We start from the raw sequence: 24,836 nt of genomic DNA, 5'->3' as shown, positions 1-24,836 counted from the left end.
ACTCACCCTCAACCCCTCACCCTCACTCACCCTCACCCTCGACCCCTCCCCCTCAACCCCTCACCCTCACTCACCCTCACTCACCCTCACTCACCCTCACTCACCCTCAACCCCTCACCCACACTCACCCTCAACCCCTCACCCTCAACCCCTCACCCTCACTCACCCTCAACCCCTCACCCTCAACCCCTCACCCTCACCCTCACTCACCCTCACTCACCCTCACCCTCACTCACCCTCAACCCCTCACCCTCACTCACCCTCAACCCCTCACCCTCACTCACCCTCACCCTCACTCACCCTCAACACCTCACCCTCACTCACCCTCAACCCCTCACCCTCAACCCCTCACTCACCCTCACTCTCACTCATCCTCACTCACCCTCAACCCCTCACCCTCACTCACCCTCAACCCCTCACCCTCACTCACCATCAACCCCTCACCCTCAACCCCTCCCCCTCGACCCCTCCCCCTCAACCCCTCACCCTCACTCACCCTCACTCACCCTCACCCTCACTCACCCTCAACCCCTCACCCTCACACAGTGCAATAGGTCTCGGAGCATTTGAGTTAGAGCTTTTAGAATTGTTTATGGCTTTTTTTATTTGTAATTCTTTAGCATTGGCTACAGGAAACAAAAATGCTAAAGATTTACAAAAAAAACCCATAAACAATTCTAAAAGCACTAACTCTAATGCTGCGAGACCTATTGCATTTCCAATGCTTGTTGCTATTGCTGCCCCTATCCATTTATTTGGATAGCCTCTTTTCTTGAACCTTTCTCTGAGGTTACCGAGTTCTGCCTTCACCTGATCTTGTTCACTGCAATTACGTTTTGTTCTCATACATTCACCATACGGGATGCTTCTTTTTAAATTAACTGGATGGAAACTATCTGCATGTAATACAGTGTTTGCAGCTGTTTGTTTCCTATATAATTTTGTCGAGATTTTCCCTTCATGGATGTTTACAGTCACATCTGGGAAGTTAACCTCTGATTGGCTGATGGTACTAGTAAATTTTAGATTTAAATCATTGTCTTGAATCATATCGATAAAACTCTCTGCCTGCTCTCGTGTTCCCTTCCATACTACAAATAGGTCGTCAATATAACGACTCCAATGCATGATATGCTCTTCCAGATATCTGGGTACTGCTTCCGGATCACCTGCTCCTCCCACCAGCCCATATGCAAAGTAGCATAGCTGGGGCGAAGCAGGTGCCCATCGCAGTACCACAGATTTGATGGTATAGGGTATCTGTAAACAGGAAGAAGTTGCTCTTTAGGCATGTCTCCACCATTTTCAGGAGCATGTTTGTATGTGCCCATAGTCGAATCGGTCTATTTCTAAGAAAGTGTTTGACCGCTCTCAATCCATGGTGATGGATGAATATATATATATATATATATATATACATATGTGTGTGTGTGTGTGTTTGTGTGTAGTAAAGGTATGCGTTGATAAAGGAATCTGTGTGTCAGTGTGATAAAGGATACATGGTAAAGGCATGCATGGAAAAGACTATGTGGTAAAGGATATTTCCCTAACTCATTAGAAATCAAAAATTAACATGGGAATCAGTACTTATAGGACTGAATACCCCACATGGAGCAGCTGGATCTCCATGTGAAAATAATGAGATCTGTGGTGTGCCCACAGATCACATAATTCCAGTGGGGACAGTTACTGATGGTACTGGGGCCACCAGAGTTGAGGCCACTCATATCTGGGCCGCAGGAGAAACTACTCCTTTATAAAAAAGGATCTATTCCTTTAATCTTCTCTCAGAGACAATAAGGGCACTGGAAACATACTGATATGAGCATAGACTCTGAAGCAGCAGACCACGGAGGTGTAAACAGGATGGTGTTTTGTAACATTCTTGTACAGGAAAAGTGCAGGGACCCAAAGGGAGCACTACCTAAAGGTAGAATTTTCGCTATTGAGTACGTAACTAAATGTATTTCCATCCACAGTAAACAAAAGGAATATGCCTCTCAAATGTCCTTAACTTCATTTGTTTTTACTGTGAGACAACAGTATACGCCTACTTATAATGTTCCATGCAAAGTACCAGAGCTGGCAATGAATGCTTTTTGTATTGTCTACTGTTCATTTACAAATGTGCATTTTGTATTTCTTCTACAGGCAAAGGAGCTGTGTCAAATAATGTAGCACATAGGCCAGGCTTTGAAGGATCAAATGAGCCATTCCAGACCTATCACCAGATGGGCAATGCACCTTATGATGGGCCAGGATTTGCGGTGGATGGTGGAAATGTGCTGGGTGACGTTCCAAGGTCTATTTATGTAATGGACTATTTGCGTTCTGCTTCCCAAACTGCGGCCATGAATCCTCTGGTACAAAGACCCCCTGGTGTAGGACCACATAATACACCTGGCAGTCACCCTCTTCAACAAAAAGGTTACTCAGGCACCATGGAGACATCTGTGATGAACTATGCGTCTTCTAACCATAGTAGTCCGCCGCTACAGCTTCCCAGCAGCCACGGGTCAAACAGCCCGCATTACAGCCGGCAGCACTTGGTAGTGTCTAGGGAACCAATGGGCTACGGAGTTCAGCGTAGCCCATCCTTTCAAAATAAGTTGCAACAGGAGGCGGGGTATACGAATCTTCCAAATAAAGGGGCCGTCGTTCAAAATAGCTCTGGTCACACATTTCAACAGGCACAATCTGGCATGTACTTGCCACACTCTCATCACAAACAGACAAGCCCTTCTTCTCATCCTATGCATGTAATTACCAGAGGATCGACTTATGCAAATGATTTTCCAGATGCTCCACAGTCTCTGTTGACTCCATCAAGAGATAGCCTTAACATGGACCTGTATGACCTCAGCAATGCTCAAGTTCAGCAGTGGTCCGCCAACTCCTCTCGGCGAGACTCGCTACAAAACCCACCCATGGAAACGTCCTCCCGTCAGCATGTGTCCTTCAGAGCAGAGTCCCAGGTGCCAAGTAGAACAAACTCCTTCAATAACCCGCATCAGGTTCCCATCTGTAAGAGACAGTCTCCCTCAAATAAGCCGGATCCTTCCATGGTTGCTCCAAATGCCATAACTGCAGTGAGTGCTGCTCACATACTCCAGCCTGTTAAGAGCATGCGGGTGATGAGGCCAGAGCCACAAACTGCTGTCGGACCCACTCACCCAGGGTGGCTGGCTGCACAACCCCAATCTGTGGACAGTTTGGAAATGATGGACCCACATGCCCTGCCTGTGGGAGGAGCAAGTGCCTATGGGCTAGAAGTTGATTTTGGAAACCAGGATCAAAGGTGTCCACCTCCACCATACCCAAAGCACTTGCTGCTGCAGAATAGCACTGAGCAGTACGAGATCAACAACTTGTGCACAGGAGTGGAGCAAAGCTTAAGAGTTGGAAATAACCTGCCAGGCAGCAAAGCAGAGGAAGACACCAGCCCGAAAAGTGAGAAGTCTAACAAGAATTCAAAAGCTGAGAAAGTGGGAAAGGATAAAAAACAGATTCAAACATCCCCAGTTCCTGTGCGGAAAAATGGGAGAGATGAAGAGAAGAGAGAGTCTCGAATCAAGAGCTATTCACCATTTGCATTCAAGTTTTACATGGAGCAACACGTGGAAAATGTCCTTAAGACCTACCATCAGAAGGTGAACAGAAGATTGCAGCTGGAGCAAGAGATGGCAAAAGTAAGTTTTATTTTTTGTAAGTGTATAATTGGATGTGAAGTCTGCACCAGAGAGAAGTCACTAATTTATTGTGTAACCATTTCAGATGAAACAGGGCTCCAATGCCATCACAGCAACCCGCTCACATCATAGCATAGTGGTAGTTGATTCTGAATGTGTACTAACAAGTGTGCATGCAGTCTAGCCATAACAATGATGTAGGGGTGAAACTGTGGTGCAGGAAGAGAAAACTGTGGGTTAAAACTTTCCTTATTTATACATCATCCATTCAAGAACAACCTCATCCATAATTCACCATCCGTCATCCCTCTTCAATCAACCCTCATTCTTCATCTATCATCCATTATTCCTCATCATCCATCACCCACATTGCCCCACACCTCAGAGACCTCCACTGGCTCCCCATCCAGGAGAGATGCCAGTTCAAGATTCTCATGCACGCCTAGAAAGCTCTCCATGACCTTGGAAATGTTTACCTCAACTAACGACTGAACTTCCACCAACCAGCTAGACACCTATGCTCCTGTTCGCTCGCCCTCGCACACAGCCCCCGCATACACCGCACCCGCAGTTGCAGCCGCTCCTTCTCCTACATCACAGCCAAGACCTGGAATGACCTCCAGCTCCATTCACCCCCCCCCCCGCCTCCCCTTTCTGGCAGGCTTCAGAAAGAGACTCAAGACCTGGCTCTTCGACAGACACAGCACCCTGATACCCCTAGGGGTGACAGAGTTTCTCCACTCTGCTGTGTTGTACAGCTGGGTGGAGAACTGTTCCAGGCTCCCAGTCCCTGTCTGAGCTGCGAACCAGGCCACTCAGACAACTCATGATCCTGCTGTCATGCTGGTGACAGCAGAGTCATGATTGGCTGGGAATTTCTTGGAGCCTCTGTGCTTCCTGCTTCCGTGCATCGTGGACAGAAGAAGGACGGAGATGTGGCGGCCGGCAGGAAAATGAAATTTTTTTCCACCCCCAGCTCACCGCCTCACCCATAATATTCAGTAGCCGCCGCCCCTGAACTCGGTCCAATTCTAAAGTGAAACTCTGCTGTTCCCTCAGAGTCTAATTAAAACTTCTCAATACCTTTGTGTGAGGGTGAAGCAGATACGAGTGCCTATGCAGTTTAAGAACTGTTCTAAGTTCCCCCCACTATCCCTTGCTTTCTAATCGGAGTTCGTGGTGGATGTGCTCAAAATATTAGAATTACAGAAGCAGCTCTTCTCATGACTCACAGGAATGTGTTTTGTTGACTAGTTTCCTTGATGTCAGCGAATTCCATGGTACAATACTGTTATGCTGGCCCCAGCAGATTGAGGGCAGGGTAGTAATTACCATTCACCGGCTTACGTGATCTCATGAATGTAAAGTTTCAGACTGCTGCACGTAGCACTAGTGAAAATGAGTTGTCTCGTCAACACATCTTTTATGGACTGATGTGCTGTTAGATAAGAAACACTACGTAAATGTGCCACATAGCGCTATAGATTGCGCTATTTTCTGTACATCTCCCAATCTGAGAGGCCAACCTTAACTTTTTAAAGATCACAGTTCTCCCCTCACTCTCCACTACACTAATAGTCCCTCAAGTTCCTGAACACGATCTTGAGATCTTTTTTATGATATATTTTCTAAATCAAGCCTTTCAGTTTACTTCTGGTTGTTATTTTATATTTGGTGAGGATTAACTCCTGGGTGTGTTTACACCCATGGCTGCTTGGAGGGGGCGGGGGGCACAGAAGGCACATTTATTGCTCTTTGCATTATTTAGGTAGGGATCACTTGCAAGTCTAAGCTAATCTTCCCAACATGTTGGAGCACTTTTAAAGGTATCTTAACTCATGATGTAAAGAAAATGACATTTTGTTTAGTTCTACTGACACAAAGGGCCTCATTTACAATTATTTGGCGTATGGCAGCGCTACTAGTCTTTTTTGCTGCGCTGCCCTACACCAAATCGAAAGTGCAGCAATGCACCACATTTAGGAGATACGGTGCATTCCTGTCCTTTCAGCTTGCCCTGGTGCACAATTTGGTGTCTAGTGCCTATGCAGGCACCCTTGCACCATGGTGTAAGGGTGTCTGCGTTGTTGTCAGTATTGTTTTTGAGCAGGAAGGAACATCTTCCTACTCGAAACAATCCATGGAGGCGTTTTCCTCTTTCTATGTGTTCTGCAGAATTCAGCACACATGAAAAGAGGAGAAATAAAGATGTTTCTCCTTTATACGCCTGCCCTTGGGAGGCTTACAATTGTGATGCAGGTTTACAAATCCTTGTAAATCTGGTAATGCATGAAAACCCTTGGGTGTTGCATGGGAACACTCACCGCAATGTCCGTGGAATGCCTCCCTGATGCAGTGTAAAGTAACACAGGTCATGAAAAGCCATGCTGTGCATGGCCTCGTAGATAGGGGTCTGCACTCTGCGACGCCGGAGCATCATAAAAAGTGACACACCAGTGGGGGAAGGGGCTTGTAATTAAGTACTAACAGGGTTGTAGAGGAAAGCCGTGTTTTGATGTACTCTTGAATGACACACTGCCCAGGGCAATACAGAGGGCTGGTAGAACAATAGGTCTACAAACTGAAAATCACAATCACAGCTTAGCTTATTAAAATGAAAACGAATGACCTGAGACTCATGTCTGTCAGTACTTCTCACCATTCATTTTTCATTGCACTTGATTTCTTGTGTTGCCATTGCTGCATTTTAGTTACGGTATGCATGAACTTCCAAATCCGTACATGCTTGTATTTCTCCACTAAGTACTCAACGATGAGTGGGGTTAAATGCCCTTTCCTTTGACATTGTTACAGTGACAGAGAAACTCATATCAACAGCATTCCAGACCATGATTATCTTTTGCTCACTGTCTCTATTTAGACAGATAACCTTTGTTTTGCCTCCAAGGTTCTCAAATAGCATTTAAACCTTTGTGGATTCCAAGCACTTGTCCATCCTCTGAGTGGGGTTTGTAGGGAGAGAGAAGGCATCCCAGTGGTAGAGGCAAGGATTTTTGTGGTTATACATATGCACTTTGAAGATACAAACTAGCCTGGCGTAAAACCCAACAAACCTCCTGCCTATGTTTTTAGTGCTAAAAAGTTGGCATATCCAAGGGCTGTGTGATCCCAAACACACTCTTTGGCAGAGGAGGAAGGTGACATATATGGGAACAAACAAATAGACCGAACAAGACCCAGCACTCAGGACTTTCCCATTGGTCCCTAAAAGTGTGTGAGCCACATTTAACAGTTATTTAGTAGCACTTGTGATGCAATTAGAAATAGGATTGCACATTTCTATTTGATAAGGGGGAATAGAATTATCTGTGCCTCATTAAACAGAGATTATAGTGTTATTTCCGCCAACATGCTACAGTTTCCCTAGACTCCTTAAGACTTCCTTGGGAGGGGGACTTAGAGCGCCCCTTCTCCGACCCAGAATGGACGGCTGCCTTGGAGAGCCACACTCGAATACCCCGCAACCAGCGCGTCAGCCAAATTAAGTTCTTCATTTTACACCAAGCATACCTTACCCCAGCAAAGATTAATGAGTATTTCCACCGCATGGATTCCACCTGCCCCAGATATCATTTGGCTGACACAGACCTTTTACACATGTGGCACTGCCCCGTTCTCAATAGGTACTGGACTTAGGTGGCTGCCACCCTTGCCCGCTGCACTGAATGCGACCTCCCTTTCCAGTGGGAGATCTATCTTCTGCATCTATTCAGCAGGGGCAGAAGATATAGGGTTGCTTCCCTTTTCCTGGACTTGGGCATGGCAACTGCTAAACGACGAATTACTAGGAGATGGAGGTCCCCTTTATCTCCCTACATAGTTGCGTGGCGTCGCTCTTTACTGAACTGGGCGAAAGCATAGAGCATCGCCCTACACAGGGAAAACTTGCTAGGCCTTCGCAAATTCCCACTAGCCGCCAGCTGGGATGCTATACTAGCTGACCTGCAGAAAGACAACACAGTTCCTGTAGATTCTTTCATGGGCGAGGGGGATCTAACCCTTGTAGCGCCATGATTGGTAATATCCCTTCAACCCTATATACACAAGGTATACTTAGAGTACACCTCTCCCTTAGCCAGTCAGAGAGCTAATATTTACACACACAACATTTCAAGCACAAGCAATGCACATCCAGAGGGGCATTGGGTGGGGGTGGCATGGCAACGTGTCACTAACAGTTACCTTCCTACCTTCCTTTGACTGACTTTGTCCTCATTTTGTTGAGCCCTGCTCCCCCTGTTCAAATCTGTGTTATGATTTTCTTGGATGGTATGCATTTTCATGGACCTCACTGTGGCACTTAAGCCACAATTGATGTTTGCATCTGGCCGTTATGTATATTTATGTCAACTTTGTTTATCCTTCATATCACAGTGTATGTCCTAGGAAATTCAATCTGCCCCGCTCTCTTGGGATCATTTATGTGGTTATATCATACATGCAAATGTGATTCTTATTTTGCTTTCTACTGTGAAAACCAATAAACAGGCATCAGATTTACGGGAAAAAAACAAGAAAAACGGAAATTATAGTGATCAGAAAAAGCATGAAAGACTTTCTACCATTATATAAATGGCCTTACAAGCCGGGACTGGTTCCTAAACCTGTGAGAAAAGTGAAGAAGCGGGGCGTTTGGTCCCACTTCTTTCTCTTGGTTATCAGAAGGTTCCAGTTGTCGATACAGATTAAGAAATTAATAACGTTCAATGGGGCCCAATTACTGCCCTAGTTAGATAACTGTGACAGTTGATGCTACAGCATCTAAAGATTGCAAAGTTACAGAGCACACACATCTGGTTTATAAAAGTAAGAATCAAATTTAATAGTTTGCGTGAAGCTACAAAGCCTTTAGCTGGAAATGGACTACAGACTCTTTCAAAAAGGCCCCCTCAAAACACAATTTTACCCCAAAGCCGTACTTCACATAAGCTAAATCCCATTTGATCAGGCGTAGGAAATTGAAGAGGAAATAACATGGGGCAAACCAACCAGAATATGGAGAGCATATCTCAAGAACGAACTGGACATTCACAACAGGGACATGCCCAGACTCTCTTTCTTCAAAATGGCCCTCAACATGGCATTTCTCAAGGAAACTTTCCTGGACAACCATCTGCGGGCTGGGACTTCTCTCTCCACCTCTGTTAAGGTGGGAGCAGACTCCAGCCTAGATTTGTTGTCATCTGCCATTTGACAACCTGAATCTGTTGTCTTTTGCATCTATGTCTGTCTGTTCCAACGCATCTGCGTAATCTCTTTTTAAGAAGTGCCCATAATGCTGCAAAAACTCGGCTCACCTGAGTGGTGGGCTCCACCAGTGAGCAGCACTTACAAGTAGTACATAGAAGGAATACATTGGCATAGGGTCACGTACCATGCAAATGTGATTTCTTCTTCTTTCTCTTGCACCAGAGGATAAAGGGGAAAATTACTAAAATTTGTACCAGAGATTTTGTGGTTCAGTTCTGATAGTTATACCCACTAGGGTCGAGGAAAGGGAACGGTTACTCAAGGGCCATGCTCACCCCTTGGAGGGAGTGAGGGGGGCGCCGGGGCTAACAAAGATCCCCTTCAGAGGCTGTTTGAAGGAGGAACTTCATATCCCCCCTCATGACTCACATCTTATCTTTTGTTCCACAGCTTTTCCTCCTTCATTCCATTAATGTTGCCTCTAAATGAAATGCACACAAGATAATGGGAAGAATACTTGCAAATAGTCTAAAGCAGTGGCAATAACTCAAGATAGCGAGGCCGCCTGGCAGTTTTGGTTGAACTGCTCCCATGAGCAGCAGGGTCAGTACTCATTTGCAAATGGTAGGCTTCTACTTAGTGTGGCACAGTGGGAAAAAAACGATGAGTTGAAATGCTATCCTGAACAAATGCCAGTGTTTTAGACTATTTGCAAGCATTCCTCCCATCCCCTTTTCTGTATTAGATGTAACACCGTAAGTGGCCAAGGATAGCTCAGAAGTGGGTCCCTTAGTTGCTGTGCCACAGTCTCCAAAGTCAACATCATCAAATTCACTTTATTTCGGTTAGTGAAACCATAAAAGGATACAGCCACACAGATCAAACTATACCTCACTGAAGAGAACTAATAAGGCTGAGACTGGTCTGGAATGGCTTGTGGTCCCATCTGGGTGGAGGCCTTGCCTGGCAGTTCGGGTTGGACTGTTCCGATGAGAAGCAGGGTCAGTATTGATTGCCACAAGGTAGGACTCAGTTCTAGAGAGGTATAGTGGACCGAAAACAATGGGTTGAAATGCCTGTGGTTCAGACTATTTGCATGCATTCCTCCCATCATCTTTTCTCGCTGCTGACCTTTTGAGGCTACTAGATGTGAAATCATATTTTTAGTAGAAAATGTCAGTTATTTGAGTATGGCTTCAGCTGCAAACTGACAGAAGATGGAAATGGAGCTTCCAGTGTCACTCCAACCCTCAACCCCAAAGCCTGACTACATGTAGAACTAATGCCATTCTCTAAGGATGTATGATGTTACAACGCACACTTTTACAACGCATACCCTTACAACACATTTTTTACAACGCAACATCCATTACAACGCATTCCATTACAACGCATGCCATTACAACGAAATTTTAAAAACTACATTTACAACGCATTCCAATACAACGCATAATACCTTTACAACGCATACGATTACAGCGCATAACATTACATTGCATGTTTGGTAAGTATTGGATAGTGTAGGGGTAAAAATTACTATTCTAACTCTAGGGGGTGCAACAGTAGGGTAAGTGTTGGATAGTGTAGGTGGTAAAATTACTATTTTAACTCCAGGGGGTGCAACAGTAGGGTAAGTGTTGAATAGTGTAGGGGTAAAAATTACTATTCTAACTCCAGGGGGTGCAACAGTAGGGTAAGTATTGGATGGTAATGTTATGCGTTGTAATGGTATGCGTTGTAATGACATGCGTTGTAGTGGTGTGCATTGTAGTGTCATGCGTTGTAATGGTTGCGTTGTAATTGCATGTGTTGTAATGGATGTTGCATTGTAAAAGTTTTGTTGTAATGGTAGTGCGTTGTAAAAGTTGCGTTGTAAAGGTTGTTTCCCTTCTCTAACATTAGGCTTAGGAGATGAAGGCACACAACCAAAATAAATGCATCTCAGGATTATGAATTGGCACGTAACCAGCTACAACCACCTGCTCCTTGTCTCATAAATGTCTTTCTTCATTTGGATAGCAACAGTGATTTGGAGTCTTTCGGCAGTATTAAGTAAGGGCTGCAAAGCCGAATGCTGTTCAGGGATTGAAAATACTATTTAAATACTTCGCCTGTCTGTCTGATTAACTCGTTGGTTAAAGGTGCACCAGTGCTCATGAATACTCAGTTCCTTGAATTGCTTTGCAACAAGTAGTACTTTTTAACTTCTCACTAATGAAAGGCCTATAGCCGAGACTGTAAATAAAAAACTGAAACTGAATCAGGTTTGTTCATGGTCAATGTCTGGATGTATTACACTACTGTGTTAACAGAAGTTTGATATTATGAGGAAGGGTGGTTGTGCTTGTGTGTGTTTGGTGTAAGTAATGGGGCGTGTTCATCGAGAGTGGTTTCTAAAGGATTACATTTTCAGTAATCCTAAAATGTGTAATATGATCACCAATTCCTTTAAAGCTCCGATTTATTCTGTGGTTTAATTTTGTAATTTATTTGATCACATTTCAGTACAAAGCAAATGAGGGACTATTATTTAAAAATTGAGATATTCTATTTTCACTTAAGCCACTGTCAATGGTTTATAGATGTTGTCTTCGATCTAAGTGGCTGATAATTGCTTACACTCCTGTGTAGGGACAGTTTGAAAGTCACTACCCAGACCAGGTCAGAGAGGAGGAAGGTGTGCAGCTCAACACTGTCCTCCCGAAGCCCCATCTTCCACCCACAATAGATGTTCCCGGTTGCTTTTCGTTAAATCAAAAACTCCTTCTATTTAGTGGCCATTTAATCTTTTTTCGTTTGATTTCCACTTGTCCTTACCTATACCCTTTTTCCTGTCATACACTGTTAGAGCATCAATGATTCACCCTAAATAAATTCTTTATTGCATAAATCCTTTTTAGTATTGTGATCTGCTATGTAACTTATATCTTCTTTCTTTCCTTAAAAGGCACGCCTTTGTGAAGCAGAGCAGAAACAAATGAGGAAAATTCTTTACCAAAAAGAGTCCAACTACAATAGACTAAAGAGAGCTAAAATGGATAAATCTATGTTTGTTAAGATCAAAACATTGGGAATTGGAGCTTTTGGTGAAGTGTGCTTGGCTTGCAAAGTGGACACACATGCCCTCTACGCAATGAAAACTCTGAGGAAGAAAGATGTCTTGAACCGTAACCAGGTGGCTCATGTGAAAGCGGAAAGAGACATCCTGGCGGAGGCAGACAATGAGTGGGTGGTGAAACTTTACTATTCTTTCCAAGACAAGGAGAACTTGTACTTTGTGATGGACTACATACCTGGTGGAGACATGATGAGCCTGCTGATGAGAATGGAAATCTTCCAAGAGTCTCTCGCTAGGTTTTACATTGCAGAACTTACGTTGGCCATAGAGAGCGTGCACAAGATGGGATTTATCCACAGAGACATCAAGCCTGACAATATCCTTATCGACCATGATGGGCATATAAAACTCACTGACTTCGGCCTCTGCACTGGATTCCGGTGGACTCACAATTCAAAATATTATCAAAAAGGTATGGCTGTTATGTGCATGTAGAGACATACAACTTAACAACCTTTTTGACTTGGTTTTTGAATCTTCTGAATGTTCTGTAATGCCATTACTGCAATGTGAATGGTTCCAAATTTCTGCTATCTATTGGCATTTTATTCAAATAAGAATTAAACGCTGAGTTTCTATTCTGCCACTTTTCTGTTCATACGCAGGTTTACTATAAGCTATGTAACAGTCATAATTCACCATTATTTGATATATTTTGGTTGATTTTAGCAGTGCCAGTCCTTTCAGTAAGAGCAGACTTATTTCACCCTCACAAGCTTTCTGTCCTGTTAATGGAAGACCTCACATTACTGATAGGTTACCTTTAAATGGAGCATTAAAATGTTATTAAATACCTCTCTAATATTCAAGCATAGATCACCACCTCGATCTTTTCAAAACAGCATTTTCTTTCTGAAAAGTGTTCTTGAAAAAATACAAAACAATCTTCACATAATAAACCAATCCCCTCACCCTACCTGAATTGCCCACCTTTTCCAGAGAGTCACTCTCCCCAGCCCTCTCCTGCTGACCTTTGACAAAACCTAGGAGGAGTGGATTTGGTAAATTTATACTGGATAAAAGGAAGCTGGCTACTGAATGAACATGGTAGGGTTGTGGTTTTGTTTGATGACATTTATTAGAAATTGGGTTTAGGTTGGCATAGGTATGCACCCTGTTTAAGCAGGAACCACAATCGTAGTCAGGGTAAGTCACAAGCACACCCTAAATTAACCTGTGCTAATCCTCTGGTAGCTTGACACAGAGCAGTCAGACTTAACTGAAGAAGCGATGTGTAAAGTATTTGTGCAACACTTCAAAGAGTAAATCAGTGAAAACACCACCCAAATAGATACCAGACCCCATCAGAAAAATAGAGCTTACTTTAATGAACAAAGCAAGAAGAAAACAACAAAAGTCCAATAAATATAACCGGGTTCATGAATTTTTAAAGATTAAGCTGTAATGTATTGTCTAACGCAAAAAGCGCCAACCTGGGCTATCAGGTTGAGCTAGACCGGGCCAAATCCAAAAGATCAGGCAGACCGTGATGGAGAGCTGGTTGGATACAGTCCCAGATAAGTCCCGCTGAAGCTTTACCATCTCAAGAATTGTGCAAAGAGTCCCATTCACTGGGAAGAAGTTCACCAGGAGCAAGGACAGTGTTAGTGGCGGTGGTTCGTGGGCCTCAAAGAGCCACCGGACATTGCAGATGGACGGGATGGAGCCTCACAGTCACGAATGGCGACGCTTGCTGTGCAAAGGGATGAACTTGCGCCCACTCATGCTGATCCTTTGTTGAAGTGGCGCAGTTCTGGCGTGAACGACCCTGTACTCATTCACGGAGAGCCCAAAAGCTTGATTTCAGGAGCCAAAACACTTCCAAGGACCCAGGAGTTGAGAGGCGCCTCTTGGATATCAGGAGCTCACTGAGATGGGTCCAGGCGCTTTGGGGAGTCTGCTATGTCCCTGAGGCTCAGACCAGGAGGACAGCAGACTAGCCCTTTGAGTCACTCTGGGGTCCTGGGTTCAAAATGGGTTCTGAAGAACTGTAATCTTCATTCTCAGGGAATACTTACTAATAAAAAAGAACTTGGCACAGAAGCTGAAAATATGAAAAGACATCTTTATTAAATTTAATAAGTGAGGCCACGTCACACAGAAGCCATAGCAACTGAATGAGGCAGTATGAGGAATACAGAAAACAGAGGCCTTTTATATGCAAACTTCAGCATACAAGTAAGGGGCAGTCCTAGCTTTTGCAAGCATGCAAAATACCTAACATTCCTTCTTACACAAGCCGGGACAAACCCATAATAAAAGGCCCACAACCCATATCATAAACAGACCATAAAAGAAGGAACAGAAAACAGATAAGAAGCAGTATAAGGGGTGTGTGTGTGCATACCAAACTCTACAATGTCCTGTGCTTTGATCCTCAATCTTGATCAGCTAAAGGGCAGGAACTGGTTTAACAAGGTCAGCTTCAGGCAACAGGGTCAGTTCACTCAGGTCAAACAGGAGTCAGCATGAACTCAAGCTAAGGTCTACATGTCCTTAAAAGACTAGTTTCAGCCACAATCATGGCCTCTGTGAGGGCAACCACAAAATGGCTGCCATACACAAAATAGAACCCATGGGTTCAGAATTCACAGAACCTCAGACCCTCCTTTTGCCCTTACATAGGCAATCACTCAGTCTGTGTCTGAATCGATCAATATTATCCGTTATTCCCTTCACTAAGGCACTATTACTCAAGTTATTTACATGGAACACAAGGGATAGACTTCGTTGGCATAAATAAACATCGTCTGATATGCCCATACAGACCCGTTGTAACTAAATGGCAGAACCAAATAGGGAATACCTCTATCTGTAGTTTGTGGCATAAGACCACACACCCAACAATTAGTGGTGTTCATTACTAACTGGTATTGATGCTGAAACTGTACAAAGGAATTATTCACAAATTCCAATCTTCTAATCTGCTCGTGTTCAGGTAAGATATGAAAAGAATGCAAAGAAGTAGTAGTAGGAAAAGACATAGGTTGGGAGGTGGGTGCAGAAGTCAATTGGGTAGTGAAAATGATCCAACCCACAAAAGACAACGTCATGCTTAAAAATACTAGAAAACATTTTATTAAGAACATATGGACAACAGGAGAAAGTAATGACCACTATTACAAACAAAATTATAATTTTTCATAACTCTAAGCAGAAAGCAAATCCTAAAATTATCTAGTAACAATTTTTTATGGCTCCTATGCATTTCAGTAACTTATTATATGTTCAGGTGAAACAGTGGTGATCCTCATCAATGCTCTGAGGTGAAAAGGGATACTCTTCCACAGGGAATGGGCTTTATTCTGCTTTTACTAAACAGAATACTACTTTAAAACAATTCCAGCAAAACAGCAAAAATCAGTCTCTTAACACCCATTATATGCAATCGTACGGAAACCACTTGTGAAACCAACTATGCCCAGAGTCCGTTCAAAAGCCTCTCTGGCAGGCTTCTATTGTCCATCAAATCTTCTTTTGTTGTTGCATGGGCCTCTTCGTTCAGGCCTTTCATGAAAATGGTCCTTCTCAGTATCCGTTGGAGGGCCCTCCTGGCAAACACTCGCAGCTTATTTGACAGTCTCAATGTCTCAAGGCAGTGCACCAATATCTCTTCTCTGCGGCAGGCACTACAGATAGTGTACTCTTCATTGATCAAGGGCACAGATCATCTTATGCAGATCCGGGTCTACATTCTCAGGCTCCAACACTTATTACTCAGTGTCAGAGAACGCTCAGGCTGCTCTTTCATGGGCACCAGAATGTAGTGCCTTTATCCAATCTTGGATCCTCCGGAGCACTGCACTTCCGTTGGAGCAAAGGAAAAGGGGTTGTGTGACCAAAACTCAGGCCAAGGGGCTCAAGGGACTGCACACTGTCAGAGGTTGCCAGCACATGACAGGTGGGTGGAAAACTGAAGCCTCAAACAACAAGAATCCTTCTCTTTCGCTCTTTGCACTGAAATTATTGTTCTGTGATGTCCAATGCCGTCTGATGGAGCAAGTGCGATGCTTTAAACAGTTCATTGTATAACAAGGGGACTGCAAGCAGGTGGCCTGCAATCTTCAAAGGAGTGGCCATATTCCATGGGACAATTCTGGTCTAGAATACACTGTCATTTCTCAAAGGCAATACAAAGACAAAGGCAGTAGGCAAAACAGTGCCTCTAGGCTCTTCAATTGGGTTTCCGTGTGAGAGCATATCCTCCACCATCTAAGGGTAGATAGCGACATGATTAAGTCTAGGTATTCCTAAATTTCTTATCTAGAACATCTCAAAAGAAAAATTGCATAATATAGATTATCAGGGACATGTAGATACTTCCCTTTTAATAACTGTGCTCCAAGTGCACTACGCAATACACAGGCTAATAATCAAAATGTGGAAACTTGTCTTATAATAGCATTGAGTCAGTTAACCAGTCCATCACTACCATGACGGTTAGACTGGAAAACATCGAGTTAGGCCTAAAGAAAATTCTTTAAAAAAACAGTCTAGTCATACAAAAGGGAATTATACATAATATAGGGGTTCCTAGTACATTACTGCAATCTGGAAGTGTGAACATAATACAATAATAACAATAAAAGAAGGCTAACTGGTGAAAGGAATATGGAAAAGGGGAAATGGGACTAGGACACAGCTAAAATCCCCAATTACTAGGCACGATGCAACATCAATCAGGGGAAAAAATTAAGCCTTGTTTCCTTTATGGTACAAGGCCATACACTACTTAGGAAGCAGAACAAAACGGACTAATGTAATATAAAAATTAGGTCACCATGCACAAAAGTCACAGATCTATAATTTATCCTTACGTCCAATTCAGGATACATAATTTTAGGGCTGCCTGTTCCTTAAGGGGAGGGGCAGTACGTGACTAACAGCATGTGACACACTTTGGTTCTGTATATCTCTTTTTTATTTTCCTTCAAATACCATTAAAGCCAAATTTGACATACACTGATGAAGTGTTGTCTGTTTTTCTGTGAAATTTAGTGTCAAAGCAAATCTACCCAACTGTTTGCAGGATACACATCGTCATGTATATCCCTTCATAACACAGGTAAACTTGTAATAGTATTATAAGCAGCAACATAAAACAAAAACATGCACACAAAAAAACGCACAAAACGGACATGTCAAGCCATCAGATATACTCACTGTATTTCAAGCACAAAAAGCATAGACAAAACAATAGCATATATAAATGAGTGGTGACGCACAACACCAGGTCATGTACTAACAATATTCGGGCCTGCTTAATTTGTCAGGTTTAAAATCCTCACCCTCCTTTTGACAGCAAATGACCAGGTAGTGGAGATTTGGCTGTCAAATGCAACTTACTGTGTGTCACTTGTGACACAGAGGACCAGCAGGAACAATTCATAAAAGGATAAAATGCAAGAATATGTAAAATGCACAAACATTTCTTTTCAAAGAAATTACGCAAAAACCCATCTCTTTTCAACCAACCAAACTCACGTGTCTTGTCAGCCTTAAAATCACCCAGAACAATCCATGAATGATCTGTGAGCAGAAGCAAAAAGAAAAAATACACAACACACAAAAGAGAGACATTTCTCATAACAAACAGACATCAATTATAACTTTTAATCAGAAGACAAAACATGATACACATTAACAGACACAAAAAAAATTCCATTACTTAACTGTTACCATCTTGTCAGTCAGCTTGCAACATGAAGCCCTTTTAACTTTCCAACAGTAAAATTCTTTCACTGACACTCTGCGTGTCCCGTGCGCCAACACCCTTTGAGGCCCTGCTTTTCCAAGCAATCATTTCTCCATCTGTTTACACTTACTCCTAACTCCCACCTTACTGACATTAAGGTCAAAATCTGCCTTGCGGGCTCCTCAGCCCTCTATCTCTTCCTCACTCTTAAGGCTGAAAAAAGACAAAAAACCTTCCCAACTCTTTCTAACCTGCAATAACCAACCCTATTTAAAACACATGATATATATATTACTCCTGTTAGGGGCTACAATTTATTTCTATACTTAGATTATTAAAACAGTTACTGTGACTAATTCGCAAAACATAATAACATAACATACCATCTTTAGAACAGATGTTTGCTATTACCCTATGCAATGATACTCATTTCAGCAACATTAAATGAATCTCACTGGGCCATTTAAAAGCAAACCCCAAACGGGGACAGTCTGCAAATTTGTATTACACCTAAATGTATGCATTTACTGAAGCCTAAAGCACTTTAAAGCTATCATAAATGGCAAGAATGCTGTTTTAAATGGTCTATTTTACCAAAATTCGACTTTGATGTTTGGGGCACTTAAAAATAAATATCCTATACTTGTGATACATATTAATCATCCTCAGAATGTTCTTTACACATTACAGATATTAGACATTAGACATATCTCGTGTAAATCCCTAGAAAAATGAGTTTTTTACGCCTGCGCTAGGTAAGATGTCATATGCTAATGTCCTCATTATGCAGTGCAACACAACTCAAATCAAATTATAATGCTAGGAGGTCACAGTATGAGCATTAAGCTCCATGAATAGTAAAAAACGAATTTTGTAGCACTTATTTTTAATAATTATTTTTCACAATTAATAATTATTTTTAATATACCCAATCATTTTTGCTAATTTCACATATAAAAGCAAGCTGCAACCCTTGCCTATCATTTTAGACGCATTCATTTATAAGCCTAAGCACAGAAGCCTAACTTGAAACATGACAAAATTTGGCGCTACATTTTTCTTTCTAAAAAGGGCAATTTTTATTTAGCAACAGAGCCAAGAATATGCGTATACTTAAAGAGAGGAAACCCTTAATTGAAATGTCTTCCTGTAATACAAAATAATGAAGAAATGATATAAGTTGGTTTTTCTACAAAAACACACCATTCATTTTTGGGGGCCTTTTTATTCCTAGTGAATGTGAATGTGATTTTTTTTTTTAAGCATTTAGAAATTTTGCTTAATAGACTGAAAACATAAAAAACCACAAACACACATTTGAGCTCATTTCAGACATAAACAGAAAGGGGTGAAACACTCAGGATACACAATACAGCGAGCTTTTAGCCATGCATTTCATAAATAGCGCCATCGCAATTTACTTACAGAAGTTTCACTAATGGGAAAACCACATAGACATTTAAACACACATTTAACCCATAACTCAATACTCAGGACAGAAACCAAGGACCCCTCCTGTACCGCCTGAACCCACGAGGCCCCTCAGCAGCTCCACTTGAGATAACAAAAAACTGAGATAAGACTCCCCATGGTATGCAAGATCCTGAGCCAGCCGGAATAGAATCTGAAACTGCTCTTCCCTGCTATGAAAACAGCAACAACTAAAAGAGGACTAATGATTCTATCCTCCCTACTTGGCGGCCATTTTTAGACTACTCTTTCTCTCTTTGGCGGCCATCATGGACTAGTCTTTCTGACTTTTATTTACTATCGGTACCACAGACTCTACATAGCTCTGTATTTAAATCTTTGTGTGCTTAAGTGTCTGCCTCTTATTGCAGTATTATATTACTATTGGTATTTTGCACTTTATGTAACCTGGTGTTCTTGATGTGCTTAAGTGTCTGCCTTTTACTGCAGTATTATATTACTATTGGTATTCTACACCTTATGTAACCTACACCCATTTTCACTTTTCCTCACCGACAGTGCACTGACTGCTACCTCATATTCTACCGGCTGCTCACTAGTGCCATACTTGTCATTGCAGTAATTTGTTTGCACCTATATTGGATCTAGTAATTCATTAGTAGTTTAGTCCTATTTGTATACTGTATATGTGGTAAGCTGCTCCTATCTCACTTTTATCCCTATCATTCACTGATCGCTACCTCAATTATTTGGTTCATTATTGTAAACTACTTCCATCTCATTTTACCACTATGATGCACTGATTACTACCTCATTTACTTCGTTTAGTCATGTAAGCTGCACCCAGCCACTTTCTACACCTGGATTACACCGCTGCTACCTCTTACAGTATGATGTGTCAATTTGGCTCCACCTAACTGGTTGCTACCTCTCATATATTGTACATGGTGTAAGCTGATTGCTACCTCTCATATATTGTACATTGTGTAAGCTGCACCTACGCACTGTTTGTTCCTGGATTGCATCGACTGCTACCTCTCATACTTTTGGCTACTTTTGGCCACTCACTAGTATCACTCCTGTGCCCTGTAACCAACGGCTGACAGTTTTATTGTCGTCTTTTCTCCCACACCCAACGTTACAGCCATCCTAACATGGATCTCATCGGTAAGCACACATATAGAATCAACTACCCTTCCACTCTCACCAAAAAAGCCGCTAAACGCTTTAAACATAGTTTCTTGAGGTCGCACCCTGAAACACCCTTTGCCGACACCTACTTCTCACCGGGCAATGGAGCCCTGAACATTGATATCATCTTCCACACCTCACGCACAGCCCAATGGAGAAAAGCGTTTCTAACCCTACTCACCGTCTCCACCACCAGGAAAACAGCTCATGGCATAACTCTCTCTATCACACCTTCCCAACTCTTACCTGGCAGAACCACCATTACTATCTACAATAACGGGATTGTCCTAATTCAATCCACGGACAAGAACCTGGAACTACTAGACAACCTGTTCCCCAAGTTCAAAGAGCACCTTTCCAAGCTGCGGACCTCCACCCAGAACTCCACCAGCACTATCACCCCTGACGTCGCAGCCCCCACCCACAACACTTCTAACATAGCTCAGCGTCGGATCCACACGCACCTCACCTCTACCCCCAGCACCCTAGTCAATCGCCCACCTGCTGTTACCGCCCCACACTCCCCAAGCGCAGTCACCAATCTCTCCCCCTCATACACTAGCCGCCCCTCTAACAATACCCCTTTGACCCCCACTCATACCCCCATCCCTCTCTCCCCTGACATAACAAGCCCCACCCACAACACCTCCTACCTAGATCAGCACCAGAACAGCACGCACAATGACAAATCCCACCCTTTGTTCGCCCCCACTCTCAGTCCCCACGTGAGTACACCCCCATACATCCTCGATACACCCACATCCTCGATACCCCCACGCCCACTTCCCCCCACGCTACACCCCCCATGAACGCTTCTGAACACACCACCGTCCGGAGTTTATCTCCCCCCCCCTTCCCTCCCCCCACGGCAGATCCATCTCCCTCCCCAGCTCCCTCTCCACTCTCACTCACGACACCCCCACCCTCCCAACCAGTCCCACAGAACATACCGCCTCTCTTACCTTAGCATCCCCCCTCTCTCCCCTCCCATTCTCAGCCCCCACTACCTTCCTGCCACCCCCACTGTCTTCAGCCTTCACTCACTCTTCAACTCACCGGCACCGTCTCCCACTGACGACACTACCTATGCCTCCCACCCTCCCCCTACTTCACCCACACCCCTCGCCCACAAACCCGCCCACACTTCGAATGCCATCCCACTCATTATCACAGTAGAACCTTCCAACAACGCTAGCATATCCCCCCCCTCGATACGCTGCCCGCTTTCTAGCTCACTACTCAACCATTCACCAATGACTCTCACCACCAACGCCATCTCCAATCCTCCTCTTGACCTGACTTTATCCACCCTCCAACAAGTCAAAGAGGATCTCCTACAAGTCAAAAAAGATCTCCACGCAATCAAAGACCTTCTCTTCTCACAGCCCAGTCTACCTCCCACCATCCCACTACCCTACAAACGACGCACCCTCCCTACATACCCTCGCCTCCAACGACCCCCGCGATGGCCGACTATCCCCATTCGCAATAACTCCCACCGCCCCCGCCGTGTCCTCAACTCACTGTCTGACCGCGACCTATGCTCTCTCCTACGCTCTTATGGCCCAGGTCCGGTAAAACACATATCCAACACACACATCCCCATACCCACAATTCTCTCAAACCCTCTGAGGCTCCCCACCCATAGCAACAGAGGTTCCATCCCTAACAACCTCAGAAAAGTCCCCCTCTCTCTAGAAGGCTCGACCACCCTTCTCACTCCCAAACTCAAATGCATCCTACTCAATTGCAGATCGGCCCAGAGACATTCCTCCGACATCGCTGATCTCGTCTCAGCAATGGATCTGGACCTAGCCATTCTGACTGAAACGTGGCTTACTGAAGCCTCTACCCCGATAATGGACATATTAGTCCCCCCCAATTATCACATCATTAGACTGGACAGGCCTGGCAAGATGGGCGGGGGAATTGCATGCATTTTTAGGAGCAACCTCTCCGTTACTAAAGCCACCTCCCCCTCCCCCTCCCTTACTTCCTGTGAACTCCTCTGCCTCGATATCACCAGCGAGGGCAAACAAGTTTGTGCTTTACATCTCATCTATCACCCGCCTGGTGACAACCTCATATTCACCCAACAACTCATGGACACGATCACATCCAATGCCGGTCGGCAGATCACCCAAGTCTACCTGGGTGACTTTAATCTCCACTGGAATGATCAGAAAGACACAGCGGTGAATAGTCTCAAAACTTTCCTTAATGCGCTTGACCTCACCCAAATATGCGATAGACCAACACACGACAAAGGCTCGATACTCGATCTCATCATCGCCAAAGAGGACTCTACCCAACTGGAGGCGATCCAACCCTGCGACTGGTCAGATCACCACATTATCACCTTCTTTATCAACGAAAAAGTTAAACCTAACCCGGCTCAACCCACCAAATCCAAAACCTGGAAAAGGGACATGAAGAATCTTAACCCCACTACCCTGCCTCCCCACATCGGCAGTCTCCTCCTTCCCCCTTCAGGTGCCTCGGATGTTCAATCACTGACCGACCACTACCTTGACTCTATGAATTCAATAGTCAATGAAGTCGCCCCATTGCAACTGAAGAGAGTCTCCACCAAAATTTCTAACCCCTGGTATGACGGCAGACTCAATGACGACAGGCGTACTATGCGAATGGCAGAGCGTACCTGGAGATCTGACCCCTCATCACTGCATCTAAAAACGCTTAAGAACAAGAGAAATGCCTACTTTAGGAAAATAAAGCGCACAAAGTCGGACTTCTTTAGCCGCCAGCTGGACCAAGCAAAAAACAGGCCAAGAAAACTGTTCGAACTAATCAAGACTCAAACAAAGACACAACCCTTACAATCAAACAGCGCAACAAGCGACACCCCACACTGTGAAGCCTTCTCTGCTTTCTTTAAGCTAAAGACCGACAACATAAGAAATGACCTCATCATGGATGTAAGCCGATTCCCCAGCCACACCAGAATGTCTAACATTCAACCTAAAAACAAGGCATCCTGGCTGTACTTCGACACCTACTCGGAAGAAGCAATACACAAACTGCTCTGCACCTTGAAGCCCTCTAATCACCACACAGACCCCCTACCTGCTAATGCAGTAAAAGACTTCATCCCCTTGCTCCTCCCTCTATGGACCAAAATCATCAACAGCTCCCTTCAACAAGGTCTCATTCCAGACTCCCTCAAGGTGGGGCAAGTCACACCTATACTCAAGAAACCCACAGCTGACCCGTCTGACCTGAACAATTACCGGCCTATCACCAATATCCCCACCCTGGCCAAACTGCTGGAGAAATGTGTCCAACTCCAACTAACAAAACACATTGACCAATTTGACCTCCTCAACCCTCACCAATCAGGCTTCCGAGCGAAACATAGCACGGAAACAGCTATGACACACATAATTGATGACGCCCTCCAAATCCTTGATCGCAATGAGTCCTGCCTCCTCATCCTTCTTGACCTCTCTTCAGCATTTGACACGGTCAAACATGAGAACTTACTGGAGCTGCTAAGCACTAGAATGGGTCTATCGGGAACTGTTCTCAAATGGTTTTCTTCCTTCCTTCATAACCGGTCTCAGAAGTTCAAGATCGACAATGTGCTATCTACACCGGTGCCTGCAGATCTAGGTGTTCCACAAGGATCCTCCCTCTCCCCCACACTGTTCAACCTCGTCATGGAACCGCTCGCCACCTTGCTCCAAGCATCCAATGTTCAATTCCATATGTACGCCGATGACACACAACTTTACCTAAAGCTACAATCCCCGGAAGATATCAAACTTCTGAATTCCACACTTAGTAACACTCAATCTTGGTTGGCCGATAATCACCTCAAACTAAATGCGCTGAAAACTGAGTTCCTACTCATCTCACCCCCGGCAAAAATTTCCACCACCCAAACCTGGCTCAATAACCTAACAGCACTCAATGTCCAACCTACCATCGTGGACTCGGCGAAATCCCTAGACATCACAGTCGACGCCAAGCTCAACATGCAACAGCACGTTAGCAAAGCCACAAAAGGAGCTAATTTCCAAATCAACACACTGAGGAAACTTAAACCCTTCCTCCCTGCCAAAGACTTCCAAACTGCTGTACAAGCTTTAGTCATCCCTCGCATGGACTACGGAATTGTGGCCCTCAGCGGACTCCCGCTATCCACAACAGCACCCCTAAGAGCCTCCCTGAACGCTGCCGCGAGACTCATTACTGGCTCAAGAAAACATTCGCATATATCCCCAGACTTAAAATCTCTAAAATGGCTGCCTTTTGAAGCCAGAATACAGCTAAAAATTGCAGTTATGACACACTCGGCCGTGCACCACAATGCACCCAACTACCTCGCTCAAAAGTTGTCTATATCAGGAGGGTCGAGATCCAATAGAAGTACAAAAAATCTACTCCTGAAACCTCGTAGATTCCGGAAAAAAAAAACATACAAGCGCTCCTTCTCAGGAATGGCACCCAGGATCTGGAATGCGCTCCCTCCGGAAAC

The 24,836-nt window shown here is 44.0% G+C and overlaps 1 protein-coding gene across 1 annotated transcript in view; it reads left to right on the top strand.

Annotated features, from left to right (window-relative positions):
• Nucleotides 1–24,836, top strand: part of LATS2 (large tumor suppressor kinase 2) — a 134,278-nt gene that overhangs the window by 87,756 nt on the left and 21,686 nt on the right. Inside the window, exons 4-5 of the mRNA XM_078657084.1 lie at nucleotides 2,152–3,689; nucleotides 11,848–12,430. Of these exons, the coding sequence (XP_078513210.1) occupies nucleotides 2,152–3,689; nucleotides 11,848–12,430 (2,121 nt within the window). The remainder of the gene's footprint in view (nucleotides 1–2,151; nucleotides 3,690–11,847; nucleotides 12,431–24,836) is intronic.

Source organism: Lissotriton helveticus, chromosome 8, assembly GCF_964261635.1.
Source record: "Lissotriton helveticus chromosome 8, aLisHel1.1, whole genome shotgun sequence".
Lineage (NCBI taxonomy): Eukaryota > Metazoa > Chordata > Amphibia > Caudata > Salamandridae > Lissotriton > Lissotriton helveticus.
Note: the sequence above shows the minus strand (reverse complement) of the source record. Positions and strands in the feature narration are given on the sequence as shown.